General features: G+C 37.3%; 2 protein-coding genes across 6 annotated transcripts in view; both read right to left on the reverse strand.

Moving 5' to 3' along the window:
* Nucleotides 1-2508: 2508 nt before the first annotated feature.
* LOC131738175 (cation channel sperm-associated targeting subunit tau-like) lies at nucleotides 2509-8699 on the reverse strand. Of its 2 annotated transcripts, XM_059032116.1 has the most exons (11): nucleotides 8390-8699; nucleotides 8075-8176; nucleotides 7454-7505; nucleotides 6783-6931; nucleotides 6136-6258; nucleotides 5736-5780; nucleotides 4906-4974; nucleotides 4525-4616; nucleotides 3612-3788; nucleotides 3119-3245; nucleotides 2509-2640 (listed from the first exon to the last, which is right to left on the reverse strand). In XM_059032116.1, the coding sequence occupies exons 1-11, from the start codon at nucleotides 8531-8533 to the stop codon at nucleotides 2524-2526; spliced, it is 1197 nt and encodes a 398-aa protein (XP_058888099.1). In that variant the 5' UTR covers nucleotides 8534-8699; the 3' UTR covers nucleotides 2509-2523. The 2 variants fall into 2 exon arrangements, with proteins under 2 accessions (XP_058888099.1, XP_058888100.1); XM_059032117.1 differs by lacking the exon at nucleotides 3119-3245.
* A 2353-nt stretch (nucleotides 8700-11052) lies between these two features.
* LOC117407176 (neurobeachin-like protein 1) overlaps nucleotides 11053-20479 on the reverse strand; it is a 75607-nt gene continuing 66180 nt past the window's right edge. For all 4 annotated transcript variants that reach the window (XM_059032120.1, XM_059032121.1, XM_059032118.1 and 1 more), the window contains 9 exons: nucleotides 20322-20411; nucleotides 19937-20046; nucleotides 19333-19505; nucleotides 18753-18847; nucleotides 17993-18109; nucleotides 17512-17673; nucleotides 17255-17403; nucleotides 15421-15556; nucleotides 11053-14591 (listed from right to left, as the gene is read on the reverse strand). In XM_059032120.1, coding sequence (XP_058888103.1) covers nucleotides 14490-14591; nucleotides 15421-15556; nucleotides 17255-17403; nucleotides 17512-17673; nucleotides 17993-18109; nucleotides 18753-18847; nucleotides 19333-19505; nucleotides 19937-20046; nucleotides 20322-20411 — 1134 coding nt within the window. In that variant the 3' untranslated portion in view covers nucleotides 11053-14489. The remainder of the gene's footprint in view (nucleotides 14592-15420; nucleotides 15557-17254; nucleotides 17404-17511; nucleotides 17674-17992; nucleotides 18110-18752; nucleotides 18848-19332; nucleotides 19506-19936; nucleotides 20047-20321; nucleotides 20412-20479) is intronic.

Raw genomic sequence — 20479 nt, forward strand, 5'->3', positions numbered from 1 at the left:
ACTCCTACCCAACTCTAGACATTTGCATTTGGCTATCAGTTTTATACTGATTTTGAGGTATTGTGCAATTATGAGGACCCTCTGTGTGCATGCATTGGTTGTCATAATGTCTGTTTTCCTTACAGTGTGCATTTTGATTCCAGATGCCAAGTTATATCGTATCTCTTAAGTCAATGCAGAACCATCCTCCTTTTCTCTTTATGCTACTAGAAAACACCTATTTCGTAAAACTATTTTCTATTTGAACTGCAGTGGTTACACCAAATTAAAGACACTAGCTGACATGAGTAATGTTTTGGTTTAAAAAGCCCAATGAAAAGTTAAGGTTGGTTCATACTTCAGACTTCAACCTTATTTCTGGTTGAATTGGGGTTTTCGGCATTGTGCGACAGGTCGGAATTATGTCATCCACACTTGCTGCATGGTCGTACGCTGGTAACCATCATGGAGCAAGACTTCGAGGAGCTTAAACATCCACATTTATATAACCCCTCACTTAAAGAACATAGAGATGCACAAATAATAGAAACATCATTGGTGTGTACTATTCAGAAAAAAATAGAAAAGGACTGGAGAGAATGTAAAACCCAATGCAGAAAACTGTGACAGATTTGTGAAGAGCAAGAGAACCCTGAAGTAAAGAGTGGAGTTGGAAGCTTGTGGCCACACTTTGCTGGGAGTTGCCAGTTGCTCTGCAGCGTGACTGCAAGTCTTTCTGCAGGTGTCGCTGTTTATTTGCGTTGAAGCAATGGTCCCAATCTGTTTAACAGTGACAGTGTATCTCACTGTCACATACCCGCACCTCTCTAATTAAATGTATAAAATTCTCCCTTTCAGATTCTCTTGGTTGAGGGGACGGATGTACCAACAACATCGCTTTTGATTTTTTTTCATTTCCTAAATTGTCAATTTTTTCCAATTACACAAATGCAGTCTGTGTTTGAAGTATGAACAACAGCTGCAAGGTCAAAAGGGCTGCGACATGATGCGTCCTTCGTACAGCAAATAGTGAAGCGGCATATGAAGAGGTTATTAAAGCTATACCTCTTTCAACATGTGTTGTATAAACTGTGTGCCATCAATTTCCTGTCTAGAAAACAAGCATATCTGATAACATTCATGAAAATGCCCTCAACAGTTGTGAAATATTGGGTGATAAAGAGAAGAACCAGCTTATTAAACTAAATTACAATGAATAAAACAAAATACATATTCTACTTTTTTTTTTTTTTAAAGCAGATGATTTACTACTTATTTTTGTTCACAAACTGACAGCTTTTTATTAATTTTTTTGGATTTGGGACCAATCTTTACCGGGCCCACTGCTCTGTACTTTGGAGTGATGGCTGTCACTGTCACGTTTGTTTTGGAAGGCTCTTTGTCTGTTCTGCTCTTTGTCTGACCTGGTATCTTGGATTCAGCTTCAGGAATTATGAAGGTGATGGCTCTCATGTTTTCCAGTTCCTTTCCTGGGATCACAGGAGTGATGGTGAAGGTGACGAAACCTTTGGGAACTTCAGTCAGCTCTTTGTAAAAAGCTGGTTCCTCTTGTTCTGATGTTTCTGATTCTTTAATCACTCTGTTGACAGTATTATCTGAAACCTTGTTCTTGTCCTGATTTGCAGGGAAAACCTCTAATTTGCACCCTTCTGGGTTTTCTAGCCTTAACTGGCTTGCTGTACTCGACCTGCTTGACAGTTTCTTGTGAAAAACCTCCAAGGACTTACTTTCTGAGCATTCTAATTTGAGTTCTGCTGGCTTTTTTGCCCCAAAACTCTTCTCCCCAGTTAGTTTTGTTTTAGAAAGACCCAACATGTCCAAGGCTGTGACTTCCATTGTGCTATGTTCAAGTGCCTGCAAAATGTAAATGTTTAGTAACAAATACTTATTAGAAACCAGATTCACCACCCACTGTTGTTAAAGGAACTGTCACGAACAGATTCCTGAATATCAGACTTTAAGACTTTATGGATAAGGCTGTACGTCTAAAACACTTACCTATCAATTATTATCTTACTTTGAGGTGTACAAGAAAAAATTAGGAATAAAGAATTTTAAAATGTACCTTCTGGTCTGCTGAATTTTCCATTTGAGATGTTTTAGGAGGACCGTGATTTAAAAAAAAAAAAAAACACGTATATAGAGGTAGCCTTCATTTTATTGCCCTTTACTTTAATTCATATATTTTAATGTTGCAAGTACAGAGATGCAATATTTAATTGTTAATGCAAATACTCTACGACATATAAATGAGCAAGTAATATACTGAATATCTGTAAATACTGATTAAACGCTATGCTGTACTGTGTTGTTTTCAGTTAAGATTTGAAATAAAGGTTATTCTATGTATAACAAATATAAGAAAATGATTTCACCAAATTGCTTTAAGTACCAATCCCATTGATAAAATATCAAAAATGGTAGTTTTTCATGCAAGTAATATATTGTTAAAACAAAAGTGTACAAAGAACACGTTTACAGATGGTAATGATTTGAGAAGCTGCTGTATACTTTATCTGTTACTCAAGAAATTGAAATGAAACTGTACGAACCCGATGCCTCTCCTTGTTGAATTTGCTCAGCCTCAGGAGTTATTACAGAATCAATGGCGAGATCCTCTTTTTCTCTGAACTTGCATAACTAAAAAAAAAAAAAGAAAACGCACACAAATATACAAACACATAAGCACCAACATACTGTCCATTACATTAAAAAAAAAAAGTCAAGAGGGTAAACGTCTTGGCTGGTGCGTTCTTCCATACACTGAACACCAATACATCTCATACAATATGAAAACCCACTCCTCCCCCTGCACAGAATGTAATCATTTACATTAAAACAATTCCGCCGTTTCAATTCTCATCTTTCTATGCATACATTTTGGCTATTATAATTGTTTATTCATTACCTAGAGCCAAAGAAACTCAGCTTATTTTAATTAATACTTCCACAAAACATTTTGTAGGAAACAATTTTTCAAAGTAGAGATGCCCCATGAAATTGTGTCCCTAAAATGAAATGTATGTAGGAACATCCATCATTCTACACACACACACACACACACACACACGGACGTCTGTGGTCCCCCATTCCATACACACAAGCACTGGTCGCTCACCTTGGACTTCCCCAATCTGTGGGGTTTCCCTTCACCGGGCCCTTTCTTCATGATGAGATTCTCTAAATATTCAATAGATTCACTGGTGGTTTGACATTTTTCATAGGCTATCTTCAATTCGCTCAGCCTATGGATATACAATTTGATTTGATTGTATTGGTTTTACTGTGAAGAACCTTGGGGTTCTTCATTATGAGAGGTGCTAGAAAGAGAATACTCCGCGAACGTTCAACGATTACTGTAATCATTCCAAGCACAGGTGTGGCTGAATAACCAGCATGTTGAAAATAAAAACCAACACACACAGGATGTACCTGGTATGGTCTCTCGAAAACGAGTGCAATGCATGGAAAAGGACGTTAGTTAAACAGCTGAATTTGCATTAATAATCAAGGCCCTGAGATGATGAGTTAAATGGAGGGTTCCTTAATGGTTTACCCCTTGCTAGATTTGAGTTTCTGCTAGGTTCCAATAGTCTGAATGGTTGAAGTACCTGTTTCTAGACTCCATGAGCTCCAGAACAAACTTTGACATTTTCGGGGTAGAGGAGTCTTCTGCTGAAGCTGAGCTAGGGATATTGAGCTCTGATTTACTGGCAGTCCCCTGTGGCTCATTCAGCTCCGGCGACAGGAATTCTGGGTAATATTCTGACTTCCCGGTGGTCACATTGCTGTAAAAAGAAACGGTGGATGAACATGGTGTGGTACTATTACTAAGCATCACATTATGAAAGGAAAAATGATTAGATATTGCATTAGGCATACAAATGTGAGCTATAATCCTTGCAGGTGTCATCCAGGTTCACAGTGGAGCAATCATTGTCCCACAGGTAGCTGACCTCTAAAAGCTAACAGGACATTAGAATCTTGAAACTGACTTTAACTACAACAATATAATCCAGGCATCCTTGGCTATCCAGTCCAAAATAGAACCTAAAACCACATTTAAAAAATGTCTTCATACACAAAAACATTTGCTCTGTTTACAATAGCATTAATATCCTCTGCAGTAGTTTTTACCTACAGATATCTAGCACGGAATGACTCTGCGTTGGACATTAATGCTTAATTAAAGACCTGGTTCATTGGCACAAGATCCTGGAATGAACTTGAAGAGATACATGTGTGGATCACTGGTGTAGGACAACAGAAAAGGCCATGTTACACCAAGTCTTTAAATGATGTATGGTTTCATTGTGATCTGAAATCAATTTAGAACTACATATAGTCCAATATAATTAAGTTTGTTTCACGAAATGTCTTTTGTTGTAAAATAAATAAATAAAAAATAAATTGCATTATGCTAAGGTAGAAATGTTTTTTACTGGGACTTAAACCAGTAACCGATCTTGAAAATGATCTGGATTCACCACTTGAGAAAGGAGACCAAGCAAGGAAGGGGCTTACAAGTGTGGGTCCATGGACTGCTCTGAGGGAGGGATCCTGATGAACAAGGACCTCTCCACCATCGCCTGCAGCTCCTTCTGCTTCTGTTTCAACTGGGACACAACAAAAGATACATTTTAACAATCAAGCTCTGCTGTAAAAGCAGAATACCTTGGTAATACAAAAAAATCCACTAAATGAGTATTCTGAATTAAAAACGGCTTTGCAAAATGAGTAAAATAATAGACTGCCATTGTAAAATTAAATGTAAAGCAAGGCATTTTTAATTAAAAAATAGCAACATTCTAAAGTGAATCGTCAGCAATGTGTGTTTAGGACCGTAGTAGAAGTCTTCTAACACTCAATAATCTAGTCCAACACAAGATACTCAAAACTACATACCTGATGTGAGTAACCATATCCAAAGGTCCCATAGGAAAATAATATCTCCAATTCAATCTTACAAACAACCTAAAAGAATGAGTCATTTCTGAATGGCAGTGCCAAAACTCAAGACAAACAACAATACAGAACATAGAGGGCATTTATTTCATGTAGGTTTAAAAATCGTGGCTGCTCAAACTGTGACAAATTACGTCTCATACAATAAGAGACACCCTACACACTATGTATTAACTTATTATAAACCGCACAATTAAAGAATATACTCAGGAATAGCTTTAAAATGAAAAAAATATTAATATTTTTGAAAAAACATAACTTTTATGCTTCCCCTCCCCCGGTCGCGAAATGGTTCAGTCCAAAATCAGCTGCCACAGGTGCTGTGTCGTGGCGAGACTATTTTTATTAAAAACAAAAATGCAGCCGGAGAAACGTGTGTTTTATGACATCTATACAAGGCTACGATGTACTTACATTTTGGCAAATACTTCACTGTGATTGGTTGATTTATAATGAGAGTTTATGAAGTGATGTGATTACTTTACACATGTGTATAATACAGCACAACTTTATTGTAAGATCATTATTGAAAATGACATGAAAAGTAGAATCTCTCTGTCATTCATTTCCATCAGGATTACACAGGACACAGTACAGTTTGGATAAACAAACATCACAAAGGGTCCTATTCAAAACACAGCCTGTTTGATCTGTTTAATCGCTGATTCCATGTAATTCAGACTCAGCACATAACTGACTGGGATGTTATCTGCTAGCAATACTGTTTTGTCAATGTGACGTCTTTTTATCGAAATAAATAAAATAATTACCTGCCCTTTCAGCTTTAAATCATACAACTCTCTCGCTGCCATTTTCTAAAAAAAAAAAAAAAAAAAAATACAAATAAAGAATATATCAATAATTTGTTTGAATACTTTTTGAATTGACATTATTTAAAACAGTAAATGTGAATCTTAATAATTTTTTGTTGTTTTGTTTTGTAGCGTTTTGCTTCGCCTTACGATTTAACTTCAAAAGTGCTGTGGGGGGGATTCCCAAAGACATTTGTTATCATTGTTTGTGTAATGTGGACCTCAGGAAAAGTAATTCAGGAAAAATAAATGGTGCTGGTGTTGTAAAAGGCTTTGAGATTGCTTTGAGTGTGGACTGTTGTAAATGTGTATTCGTCAGGGATGCAATCGTCTATATTTTGTTTGACGAGTAACTAACCTGGATGATTTCTAGCAGATTTAAAGTAGTCTTTCCAAACAGCCTGGCAAGACCACCATCAGACTCATACCCGATCAGCTCCACCACAAGCTTGTTTCTGTCGTCCACTCTGCGTTTAGGAACCTGGTGTAAAACCAGTACAGTGCTGCTGCCCATGATTATAATACAGACATCATCTATCTGGTTTCTGAGGATCTTGCATTGATTTTCATGTAATCATTTATTGTATCACAATGAATCGTAAACCCAAATAAATACAAAAGTAAAAAAAAAAAAAAAAAAAAGCTCAATACTAAATACTACATTTCTGAAGACATTAAGAGAGACTTCTAGACAAAATGTCAGCCAAAGTATTATATAAGTATTACATAATATACTGCTGTTGAGTGCTTTTATAGTTCTGGATGAAATACATTGCAGGAGAGTATGTATTATGCTTTCAGGGCACAATGCAATATTACACCACAGATGTGCAGATATTCAAAAAGCATTTGTTTAGCAGACTGTGACAGTTAGTCTTTTTTATGCAGTAAGGGGGGGGGCTGGGGGGGGGGGGGGGTTCTTCTTCTAATGTCAATCTCATTTTTATTCAACATGGAAGGTCAGCGGTTTATCCAGAGAACACAAAGCCACACAGGGCACAGTACCTGAACCACAATGTATTTCCATTCATCAAATCGAATGTACACCTCTGATTTTGTAGACCTGCTCTCTTTGCAGAGATGTGGCATGGAGCACTTCACCACGTTCCCAATGCTGATGCGGATGAACCCCAGCGTGCTTTTCTTCAGTGGCGCTTAAGAAGTTTTCGTTAAACAAAACACTAAAAGAATGTCAGCTGGATGTGGGAAGCAAACATGATGAAATACCTCTTGGCTTTAGATATGATCAACTCTTATTTATTTATTTATTTTTATTTTTTAAGCAGATACAATGTAAATTGGAAGAAGCCTGTCCTTCCTTATGTTGACTTCACTTTCAGGGCTTTGAAAGAACTCACATATCCTGGATTTTTAAATAAACACAGCATAAGCATATCCTCTTACAAATACACATATGACGTATTGCAATCAAATAAACAATGTACAGAATACAGGCAGCTTTTCTCCCAATACATTTTAATAAATAAAACTGCAACAGAAAGCTGAAAGCATTATCTGCATATCTCAGTATGTTATGGAACAACGTTTCAGTTGCGCTTATGTTAGGCCAAGGAGAAAAATCCTTTATCCTGGCAGTCAAATTTAGGTCCCTAAACTGCAAACATGCTAAGGTACTAAAAAAAAAAAAAAACCTGTACAAGGACTTAAAAGGATACAGTGCTTGGTGAACTCCTTACACTGTCTAATGTTCACAGCCAAGCAACCAGCCTAAAAAACATAATGACAATACAGTATTCATTTTTCAAACGGATCGTTTATTGTTTGTGACAGGACATGGGTGTGTGCCAGGGTCATGGAGCTTTAGTGAAGTAAGAAGTCAGTCGTGTCCCTCCATCCCCACAGCTGTCAATTGTCTCCACTAATAACTAAGCATTGGCGTGGCTAAACAATGTTCAAGCCGTATAGCATAAAGACGGGCCACGCCCTTCACTTGGCACAGAAAGACTGTATTCTTTAGAACATATAAAACATTCTCTAGAGTCCACTGTACCACACCGCTAACAACTCCTTTGTGCTGTTTTCGTAATGGCCACCGATACAGTGCACGTTTTAATGGATTTTACCGCTGACACTAAACCCGTTTATACGTTTTGTTTTGTCGTCCCCCGCCCCCAAGCAATATCTAGTGTTGGAAAATGAAATTAATTCACCTAAATGCAATTATTCTAAGGTCCTAATACAACCCCTAATGCTTAGGTACAGTAGATGTGTGTGCGTGTGTGTTGGAATTAAGAAGGGATTTCAACTCAAGCCTCATCACTCAAAACTGTACTCACTGGCTCCCCAATTGGAGTCTGGTGTGGAACATCATCCTCTGCAAGAACATCGGGTCCTTCTTCCTCCACTTCTGCATCTTGTTTAGAGCTTTTCTTCAGCAGCTACAAGAAAATGTATACAAGTACACGCATTTAATGAAACAAAAAACCCTGGTAGTACGAACCGACCTACAATCATATATGCAGGCTGTATGATAGCAGGAGTAGAAGCCAAACATATATATATATATATATATATATATATATATATATATATATATATATATATATATATATATATATATATATATATATAAACAAACATGAGGTTTGCACCTTTAAAATAATACTTGATTTGTGCTTTTCTGGTGCGTGTCCGGAGGCAGGTACAGAGAGGAGTTGAGACTGCGATGGAGAGACTACATCACCAGGCTTCTCTGGTACAACGGTAGATGAACACTGATGTCCGCGGGCAGCCATAAGCTTCGCTATAGTAACAAATGCATTTAATTACAGATGACGTTGACACAGAAAACTTACACGTTAGTAAAATGACTAGAAATACTAGGCTTTATCATGCATAAAAAAGCCAAAAGAAATGCTTTCATTTAAAAGACACACACAGTTCTGGGAACATGTAGTTCTGTTGTTAGGGGGACTGCGGGTTTTGAAGAAAAACGAAGTGATTACATCATACAAAAGACTTCCACATATGATGTCATAGAAGGCCTTGACTCAACACGTTTTGGACTCGCCTCTACTGGCATCAATGCAAGCCCTGCTCAACCCCCACCCCACGCCCAAAGTAATATGACCGGATCATATTTTTTCATGATTTAAAACATATAGTACAGCTATAGATTAAAGCTGGGGAAGCAAATGTTGACGTCTGTAAATTGGTTGCAGATGTTGCGCAGTCATGAAACTGACCTTACAATTTACAAACTCAGCAATACTTTTCCAAAAAGATTTCAGCAGGCGATCTTTTGCCAGCTATACCCACACTGAGCCTCTTTTCAAGTTCAATTTCTTGTAGCTTATGTTACTCTTCTTAATACAATGTTTTGGACGTTAAATAAGCGCCGAGTTAACAAAGTAAAGTACGTTTTCAGCAAACGGGATGAAACTGAGATTGCTGCTAGTTTCTAATTCCACCCTACATGAGGAGGGTACGTATCTCCACTATTGACAGCAGCAGATTTGAGTTTTTTGGGGGTTTACAAATCTAGTGGCATATTACTCTTTTTTGCATAGCTCCGTGCAGTAGAATGTTGTTCTCAACTTCCAGTTCGGCCTATATCGCTTGTCCAGAAGACGAGGACACTAATTTATTGAGCTTTGCCTTTAACGTTAAACAAATTTGGTAAATTGTGACTCCTGTGTGGAAAATAATTAACAAAATCCAATAACATGTGAAACACTTGTTTTATTCCACTAGAGGGCGCTAACTGACAACATATTTACAACACAGTTGTTTTTGTAAACGCTAACATAATTTTCATCTATCAAATTATTTATATATATATATATATATATATATATATATATATATATATATAGAGAGAGAGAGAGAGAGAGAGAGAGAGAGAGAGAGAGAGAGCGTTTTTTTGATGGCAGAAAAAACAAAACAAAAACAGAAAACTTGGTTGGTATATGCAATGTCATAGTTACAAACAAAGTCGTCTTCTTCCTATTTAAATTCAGAAAGCCACCATTAACCTGTCCCTCTGTCGCCTCCTCAGTTCTAGGTGGCATCTCTTACCGATTTCTATCTTACACCCACGAGTAAGAGTGGTTACATGAAGACATGTTGGAGAGCCTGTTTTGAGTTTTTAAAACTCACCCTGATACAGAGAATGATTCGAAACAAGAATTAAAATACATTCGTTAAGATAACTGATATTTCAGACACCTAAGTTGCCCCTTAAGTTCTTAACAAATTAAGAGAATCAGTAAAAGAGCAGGTAAAGCCAAAAAAACCCCAAATGATTAAAGTCACATAACCAACATGTTTAAATTTCACCCAGCTGGTATGTTCTAGCAATGACCCCAGCACTGGCCAGAGCTACTGGTGGTGCTCCTGGTTTATTACTGGTCATATTAGTTGGAAAAAAGAAGAACAGTGAACTTTATTTCCCATTTACTGTCATGCTCTAATGCCAATTGAATGTTTGCACTCCTAAATGTATCAAACTGCTATAAACCTGTATGGGGGGCGGGGCATCATGTTTCAACTACTCTTAGTAGCTAGAAAATATGAGCTAAAATTTCCAGCTCTTTGTGGCCACCAGCATTCATGAATTCATATCTAGCGCTTTGTCTAACTCTCAGTCCTACAGTAGTATATATTTTTAAATGTTTCTGGTGATTCTAGAGTATGCATTGTAAATCATACAGGCACCGTGTTCACTGTTTATATTCCTATTTACTTCCAGAGGTAAGCCAGCTACACAGCATGAACCTGGTGCGGATTTCAGCTTTCTTCTGACTGATACAAACCAAAGTTATGGATGAAAATCAAGAAACAGGATCATGAAATAAAAGCTGCCTGGGCTGAGGTTAAAGTAGTGCTAAATTGTCAAGCAAAATACAAATAAAGCAATGCGTACATTTCAATGTTAAGGGAAAATTAAGATTAACAAATAGTAATACATCTGAATTTTACATTCGGTAAATTAAGTCTTCTGACAATTCCTTGTACTATCCTAGAGATTAACCAGTTAGGATATATATATAATAATCCTGATTGGTTTAATATTTGTATTCAGTATCATTGATAAACTGGGGGAGGTGCCCAGCACATAAAGTAACCAAGGAAAGGCTTCTAGCAGAGCCCCGCTGTACAAGGTGTGCCCCCACAATTATGAGACATAATATATTAACTACAACATGGTGCATTGCAAAGCTTTAGCACTGTGTTCGTTGTATATCATTAAGTGGGTATAGGGTTACAACGGGTACAACTTAAAATTGAAACGAAAAGGAAAAACATAAATAAATATCATGCATATTTATTTATTTATTTATTTATCCCATACAACTGCACTTGCATTGGACCCAATATGTGAGCATACAAAGCAAATAAGAATTCCTCATATACAGATCATGTGTACATTTAAAACAAGATACAAGTTTACAATCTTTAGTATCTGGAAAGTGCACATAAAATATAGTTTTTCATTTGTAAACAATCATGCTATACATATATGTAACAATACGCAGATATACAGACACTAATTTATTAAAAGAGAGTTCCTCAAAACTTCAATCACAGAAGAGTATACAAACAGGCATCTTAAAAGAAGCACAACAAACAAGGCTGTGTATACAGCGAGTGGCAATTCAACAACAGGGACCCCCTTTGTAATGCTAGTGAAAACATTATACACGGCTGTACACCTTTAACAATGTCATTGGACACTTCCGACGTGTCACCGAATTGTTGAATTATGGACCATTTCATTGAAACCGAGGGCCACAGAGCATTTTGCTGAAATACGTTACGCAGTTCGGGGAAATGCACCAAGAGATGCCCAAAAAAACTCCAACTCTGCCTTAGCTTGAGGATACTGGTCTTGTCATCAAACTTGTAAATACTGATAAAGTTTCATATCCCAGGAGAAATGACAACTTCATTTTAATTTATAAAAAATGTTCAAACAGCAGGTCTTCAGTCAACAGGAACACACACATTGATCAGCTTTTGTTGGCCATGCCATGTGGAATCCATCAGTATGACTCATCTGGGCTTGCTTTAGTGCCACCTGGTGGATGTTATGAAAACTACACTGAAAACTTTAAACCGGATTTTGACAAAGTCTAAAAAGAGAAAATATTGTTAATACCCTGGATTTTTGTACCTGTAAGACACACACCCAAGCTATTGCACAGAGGGCTGAAAACAAAAATCTCAATACACTAAATGATTTACACAACTTTACATATTATCATATTTAAAAAAAAAAAGTTAAGGTTGTCAGCATTTTGGCATATAAAAATTAAGTTTATTATATACACAATTTAGTAATTATATTACACAACAAAGAACAGGTACACAAATTACACCATTCCTTAATATTACCCACTCCTATTAAAACAAAACAAAACCCAATGAGGCACAATCTTATTTATTAAATTACAAGAAAAAATAGACAAGCATTAAAAAAAAAAAAAAAAAATCACTCCTCTGGCAAAAAATATTTTAAATTGCAAATTATGTTTTCATTCCAATAATATTCCATCTTTAAAAATTACACCTGTGTGACAAAGTTATATACACAATATATTGGTCTTGCAATATGGTATGGGATCTGTACTGAACAGCTGATTCCTACATTTCAGGTGAATGATAAAAGCCATTTGGGAAGAATTAAGTGAATGATACAAAAGGTAATACAAAAAAAAAAAAACTTTCTGACAAGGCATGCTTGTCAAAATATACATAATGAATTTAAATCACAAAATTCACATCAAATTTTAAAATCAGTTTGAACAATCCAAGAAACTACAAATCAGAAAGCATACTTCTCTTTCTTTCTTCATTGTGCAGGTACAATTTTTTTTTTTTTGTAACACTGGATGATCCTTTCATGAACGATGGCTTGCTGATTTAAGCTGCAGGATTGTTGGTGCAAACCTAAATAATTCATTCTTTAGTGCCATAAAAATGTATTGCTGTGATTGAACTCAAAAACACCTCCCACAGCAGTAGTCCTAAATGCTTTGTTCATTTTCATGGGAAGATCCTTCTATAAATGATGGCTAACTTGATTACTAGAACTGTCCTATAGCTCATTGCTTTTACTTTAGATTTATTTTGATTCATACTTCACCTAACTGTTCATCTCAATAGCCACTCACTCCTCATGAACACAAACTGCTTTAATGCTTACTGAAAATCAGCTTATTAAACTGAATGTCCTGTGTCTGAATAAAGCAGAGTCAGAGCCAAATGCAAAAATTTGCAACAAGCAGAACCATAATGTACTGATGTAGTGTTTTTTCTCATCACAAGCAGTACTGTATAATGCAGCATTTGTGTGTGTGTGTGTGTGTGTGTGAGAGAGCCTGGCAAGTGTGAATGCATATGGCTTAAACAGTTGTAGGTTTTCACTTCAGACAAGATTGGTACACAAAATCCCATATAAAAATGGAAATGTCAAATCAAATACAATGGAGACAGATTGGAAACCAACACAGACAGGCTTTGAAGGTTAAAAAGACTGAGTATGCAGTGCAAACATAAGCAGGTTTCAGGTTTCCAATTATGTGAAGAGTTTGCATAGTATTATCAATATTATTGCCATATTTTGTTGACAAAAATAAAACTGCATCTTATTCCTGAAGACAACCAATATGAAACTATTTTTACTTTCAATTTAAAACTGTACTTAAGCGTTACATTCATCGTTCTGATCAATGCCAGATCGAAAATCTAATAGCACGTAAGGCATTGCATTAATCTACTGGGGATTCCGAATGAAAACTCCAGGAATATTCCAGGTTCTACCAGAAACTTTTAAAACAATTGCCCAAAACAAATTACCTGTAGAAACGTAATTATTAAATACTGTCTATACAAGGAAGGAATCTCACACTGGCTACCAACTACCAATCAACCAAAATCCAGTCGTGACATTTAAAACGTATCTAGAGACTGTAATCTTAGGTTTGAGCAATAGTTAAGTATTTTAAAAAGCGCTTTGACATGCAGATTGCTATTTACATATCAAAATCGACACTGTTACTTCTGCCACTTGCCTCATCATAAAATAAATATTCCTTAGGAAAGGGATTTTTTTTCAGAAGGTCCCCAATGCTTTTATGTATATTAGCTCCACTCTATCAAACCTTAGTCTGCAATTACCATATTTATTCACAGGTTTTATTTTTAGTACATTTTTTAAAACCACTGCAATTGAATAATGAAATCCACCCCAGAGAATTGACCACTCCTGGCCTCTGACAAATGGAAGAACCTACAGTATGTTGATAGAAGAGCACATGGGATGGCTTGATATAGCTGCCCACCAGCATGTTGAACAAGATATTTAAATAATAAACCTCAATGATCCACTCGAGGATTCTGGAAGATCATAAGATTGTTAGTGTAATCTTAATCGTTTGTTTTTGAGTGGTCACAATCACACATTAAAAAATTACAAAAGCAGCAAAAAAAAAAAAAAAAAAGAATTTAAATTCAGAAGTTTTTAATCTATTGCCATGTCACACTTATAATAAAAAAAATAAATAAATAAAAAAAAGTATAATCTGTTGAAATTCAAATTGTGTAGCAAACAAAACAACAAATCTGTTCAAAAAGCATTCTGATTGGCTACACTGATACTGATTAGTGTGGCAGAGGCCAAATCAAGGTGATGGATTCAGGTGTGGAAGAGAGCTGTGATTCGGTTGGGTTCTCCCGTCATGCATCATATCATTTGTGATCTTGGGTGTTATATTCAGTCTCTCCTGACGAGATTGAGGTCAGGCGTTTGCTCGAGCCCCAGAGTTTCCGGGTGATCTGCCCTGAACGCATCTGTTTGAAGCATTAGGAAGAGATGGGAAATCAAAAGGTTAAAAGAAAATGAAAAACAATTCATCATTAGAAATCTGGTAGAAATGCATTGATGCCGGTGGTTTGAAAAATCGCCGAAATTATGTTTCTCAATACTTCATTATTCGAATCAGGTATTGTCTGGATCGAAACTGGACCGAATGGATTTTGGTGCAACTGATCAACATCAGCTTTTAATCCACAAAGCAAAAATAGCAAAAGCAGAAACAATGAGCTCATTACAGGCAACAGTATTGCGTTCTGAGTCCTAAATGAATAATAAAGCATCAATACTCAATCAACTGAAAAGGAATTCTGTCTGCATGGAAACGTGATGATGTCTGACTATTTAAAAGCTCACATCACCTCCTATAAGGGTCATCTTTATAAGTGGAAAGGTTACTTATTGGTTGCACGGATGCTGACACCTTGTCTTCCAGATTTTCCCTGTATTGTCAAAGTCCACCACCCACATTTCAAAGGTTTATATTCCTTGCCCCCTGGGGTCAAAGACAAGAGTGGATTCAGTAGAACTTCATAAGCCAGGTGGTCAAATAGACTAAACCTATAGACAAAATAACCCACATAGACACACAGAATTTATATTTCCAGTGGGTGAGGCAAGTTAATGTGTCCAAGCCTCTTTTGCAGCCAGTAGCTTTGTGTCTAAGATGCTCTATTTCTTGGCTGTGGGAAACACAAACCGGTCCCTGAGCTTGAGGAGCTGTGCTGGTGATTTCAGGCTGATCCGAGACAGGAAAGGGCTGCTCTCCATGGTTTGGTAGATATAGTTCCTGACGGTAGACTTTACCTCTGGCGGTTTGCCCACGCCCACGATGATCAGCTTGCCGTCCTCCAGCCCCACCAGGATGTGGCTGTTCTCTTTGGTGACCGAGACGCAGTGAACAGGCACCCGCATGGCGATGGGGGCCGGGCCGAGAGTCAGGCTGGAAAAAGCAATGCATACAAATAGAGACTGTAAAAAACGACTAAACTAACAAGTACATTATTTGTTAACATAGTCTTGCTAGGCACATCCAAAACGGCTGTCCTGTGAAATCCAAATAAATTTGTCAGACTGCCCACCTATACTGTTAAGAGTACAGTGTGAGAGAAGGATGGTAAATGAGAAAGAGACTGAGGGCTAAAGGAGGACAGAAACTGAAAAGAGAGTTTGGTGTGTTAAGAGCATAAGAGAGCTGTACATACATAACACCCTAAAAACAGCCCCATGTGAAACAATGCTTTTGTAATTCATTTGTACATTGTTTCTGTTCAAGTCAATTCTTTCTCAGTTTTCTAAAGAGAAAGTAGTCTTTTCACATAAAGATGTTAGAGGTTTTATTATGAGCTTTACCGAGTAGCCACTGTGTAATGAGGCTTGGAATGCTGCACTGGAATGGATGAAACAGTTATAGAAAGACATTCTTCATTGTCTATGTTGCACATCCTATTTGAAACATGACTTAGAATTAAAGGTTTGAATTCTCCAATTTCAACAAATAAGTGGTATTTTAACAATATCAATTGCAATTTGAACCCCTTTACACAAAACATAGTAATGGCTATCTGTGGCAATGTGGCCACGCCCTTGTGCGTAGTTTATGTTTATATGTTGTATGTTGCGTGTGTTAATGTTGGTGTATTGTAGTTGGTACATGGGATATAAATGGGTGTGTGCAGCACAAGTATTTAAATTGTATATTTGTATTTAGGCACGAGGATGGCACATCACATCACGTGCATTTAAAGTATTAGTATGTGAACATGGGAAAGTGCACTTTAATTCACGTGCAGTTGTACCGAGATTCCAATTGAATGATTGACTAGCAATCGAGTCTCGGTACAACTGCATAAAAGCAGCATGTTTTCACTCACTCGGGGTTGGGTGTTCGGTGAGTAGAGAACGAGTGTGGAGAAGGAGGTAAGAAGAAGAAGAAGAAGAAGAAGAAGAAGAAGAAGAAGAAGAAGAAGAAGAAGAAGAAGAAGAAGAAGAAGAAGAAGAAGAAGAAGAAGAAGAAGAAGAAGAAGAAGAAGAAGAAGAAGAAGAAGAAGAAGAAGAAGAAGAAGAAGAAGAAGAAGAAGAAGAAGAAGAAGAAGAAGAAGAAGAAGAAGAAGAAGAAGAAGAAGAAGAAGAAGAAGAAGAAGAAGAAGAAGAAGAAGAAGAAGAAGAAGAAGAAGAAGAAGAAGAAGAAGAAGAAGAAGAAGAAGAAGAAGAAGAAGAAGAAGAAGAAGAAGAAGAAGAAGAAGAAGAAGAAGAAGAAGAAGAAGAAGAAGAAGAAGAAGAAGAAGGAGTCTCACTCACCGTGTTTCGTTTGTCTGTCCGTGCACTGTTTACTGTTTAGTCAGTTTTGTTTATATATTTATTTTGGTGTAAGTGCCGTGTCCTGTGTGTTTTGTGTTTAAAACCTTTTTATTTTGCAATAAACCTTCTGAACACTACCATTGCATCTCAGTTTCAATCACCACTACTGTCTGTCTGTGTTTCTTCCGGGTCTGACGTGTCACCACTCAGCCAGCCTTGTGACACTATCTTATACAAAATGTCATTGACCTATGGTATAAGCTGATCCACATTTGCCAAAATGCAATCATCCAGCACAATCTTTAACATCTACAGTTAAAAACAAACACTAAATCTTTACCTGTAGAGGTCCCGGATAGACAGGAATCCTTGCACACTGCCCAGGACAATGTGCTCCCCAGTAACACAGAGGTCTGATACTTGCTCTTTCAGATTCTCGGAACATAAATATTTTCCATTCACAGAGTACAAATGAAGAGCATTCTTATCCTAAGAAAAAGGAAAAAAATAAATAAATAAATAACACTATCAGCATGGTACTTCTGAATAGACAGGGGCCTTCAGCACCCCAACATGGAGGCCAGCGGACAGCTGTACCTTCAGGGTGGCTTTCCCCTCGATGGAGGTGTGTACGACGATGTGTCCCTCCCAGGAGATGGCGAGGTGCAGGATGGTGACGGGCAGTGAGCTCTCGCAGGGGGGCTTCAGGGACCTCATGTACTGCCCTCGCCGGATAGTGTGGATGATCACCGTGCCATCCTGTAGAGAGGGTAAAATCATCAACCACAGAGCCACTCAGATACAAAGCATGGACACTGTCTTGTCTTAAAAACAGAAATAACTAAATATTACAGTCAAACCAGCTTTTAATGATCGCCTGAGGGACCACATTTTCACAGTTTGTTCATGTATGTAAAGAGATTGTCGTAATATCAATGTACTGTATTATAACATGGGAAGATATACAGACTGGAGTAGTGTTAATAGACTTGCAATGTTTTTTTTTATATACAAGTATCTTTTGGTAAAAATAAAGATCTCATGAGATTTCATGTCAATACATAGATCTCTTACTTACCCTGGAACCTGAGACAGCCATGTCCAGCTCGGTGCTGATAGTCACACTCGTAATCTCATCAGTGTGTCCATAAAGAATCTGCACAGGTTTAGCCACCAAACCTACTGGAGCTCCTCCCTAATGGGGGGGGGGGGGGGGGGGGATTATGGTGATTAGTATTAGGGTACAACCCTAAAGCTGTAGACCATTATCTTTAATCAATATGCACTAAACTTAGATGGATAACAGAGATTAAAACATCAAAAGGATATAACTTGTTTTAAGAAATGCCCAAGCTAAGCTTCATCACAAATGCCAAAGTGAATCTGTAGATGTAGCTCACAATGTAAGCTGTTCTACAAGGATGTACAGGCACCTCCACTGCATTCCTGTCAATAGGGATATTCATCCAACACAGTGATAACAGCTTTATCTGCATGCCATGCTTTCAAACCACTCTGGAAGTTTAACACTTTACATGAATCTACATTTATTCATATCCCCATTTCAACCCTGCCCCTCATCTCATATACTACAATATTAATACACATTACAGATAAACACATTTTCACTCCTTTTCTGTTGTGCTCTCTGAAAGTTTTTAATGCAGTACACACACAAGGACCAAATGCTATTGCTCACACTGTACAACCAACCAAACTGCAACCTTGCCACTATATTTGGTTTGCCCGGACCACACATCAAGGGAATTGAACATGTTACTACAGAAGCACGATTTGAGAGAATGAGCAATGGATCCAGAAACCTCTCTCCCACATACCTGCTGTAGAACTTGCCAGATCATGCATGTTTTATCCCGTGACCCTGATATTAGGTGGATTCCACAGTAGTCTGTAGCCAGGCAGGTCACAATATCTGAAACAGTGAAGGCACGATAAAGATCTACTGTAATGTGTCAGGATGTCCACACTGTATGTATTTGGGTGTGAAGCAGAATGTGCTCATGCCATTAAAGCAACAATACACTAACTCATTCAACACTGCAGATCTCTATACAGATCTATGAAAGCTAACAACTCAAAACTGCAGACTTACAAAACTAAACTAAACTACTAAACCTACCCCCTAACATGCAGAGCATAATGAAAGATGAATTTTTTGTATTTTCTTTTTTTTTTTTTTTAAGAGAAAATGCTGATGACAATCAAAAAGGCAAGTCCTCAAATGGTTAACATTTTTTGCCACCAACTAGCTAAAGTGTCAAAAAAACCAGTATCCAACTTTCGCAGTTAAGGCAACACATTTTATGAGACCTGGTTTTTAATTTCTCTTTAAAACTGAGAAAAGCCCAAAAGCATATGCTGAAGTAAATTAATACATGTATATAAAAAACATTTTACCCATGTGCCTTATGTGCTGTTCAACCAGCTTGCCCTTAGCCAGTGAGGTCACTCGGATGCTGTTGTCCCAGTGTCCTCCACTGAAGAGCAATTTCCCATCATGTGACACAACAAAGAGCTTGGTGGTGATCTCTAGTCCGGGGGTAAATGGGCCATTAATGCAGCGCTGGGTTCTAGAGGGATTGAAGGAGTGGGGCGAATACGAACTTAATTGAAAGATAAATAACCAGAACTAAAAATCAGTTCTACCAGTAAGATACAAATCAAAATCGGCCATACCAAATATACACCTTTACTGCTCAACTTACTTTATGCACTGTTTCCAATATAAACACACAGTGTTATTTGTTTGCATCAATTAAAATACTTGAATTAAAACAGAAGGCTTGATTTAAATACAGCTTAATATCATTTAAATCATTCAAATGCTGTCCCTGTCACTAAAGAGAGTTTCTGCTCTTTAAAGAAAGCAGATTGTATTTAATTTATGTAGAATTTAGACACTAGCAACTAATTAGTAGAACAGCTTTGACTTGAAAAAACATGCTGTACAGAATATCGGCATATGGTTTAACTACTACAGCCCACTTCATAATGTACTCACTTTGCATTTGATACAGTTGGGTCCTTGATGAATGTAAAGTAATTGGAAATGTTTTTATCATAAGGCAGCCATCCATGTGTTCCCATCAGGCAGTTCTGGCTCAATGTGACCTGTAGAATTGAAATGGTTAAAAACCTTTACTTCAAAAATCTATCATTAGAATTGGATCTAGTCTAAAGATACACACAAACATGATGCAATTTACAGCTGAAGTCATCATTTCTGAGTCAAAGATGTTCATGCATCAAGGCATCAAACCCTGTAACTGCTACAATCAAACAGACACATTTTTTTTGTCAAGTCTGATTTTCATAAAAGTCTACAAAGTTCAGTACCCACTCAAGAAATGAAAAGCAAATACATTTCTTTAGAAAGAAAGACTCACCAGTGTGTCCGGGCTCCCCTGGGACATGAATGAGTGAGACTGATTTTTAGGGACCACCGCCTTCACCAGTGGAACATTATCACTGATCCCCTGAGGAACAGAATAGAAATACATTACTCAGATTTTAAAGTGCACCGGGCTACTGCCAGTGCAAGACA

Source organism: Acipenser ruthenus, chromosome 10, assembly GCF_902713425.1.
Source record: "Acipenser ruthenus chromosome 10, fAciRut3.2 maternal haplotype, whole genome shotgun sequence".
Taxonomy (NCBI): Eukaryota; Metazoa; Chordata; class Actinopteri; order Acipenseriformes; family Acipenseridae; genus Acipenser; species Acipenser ruthenus.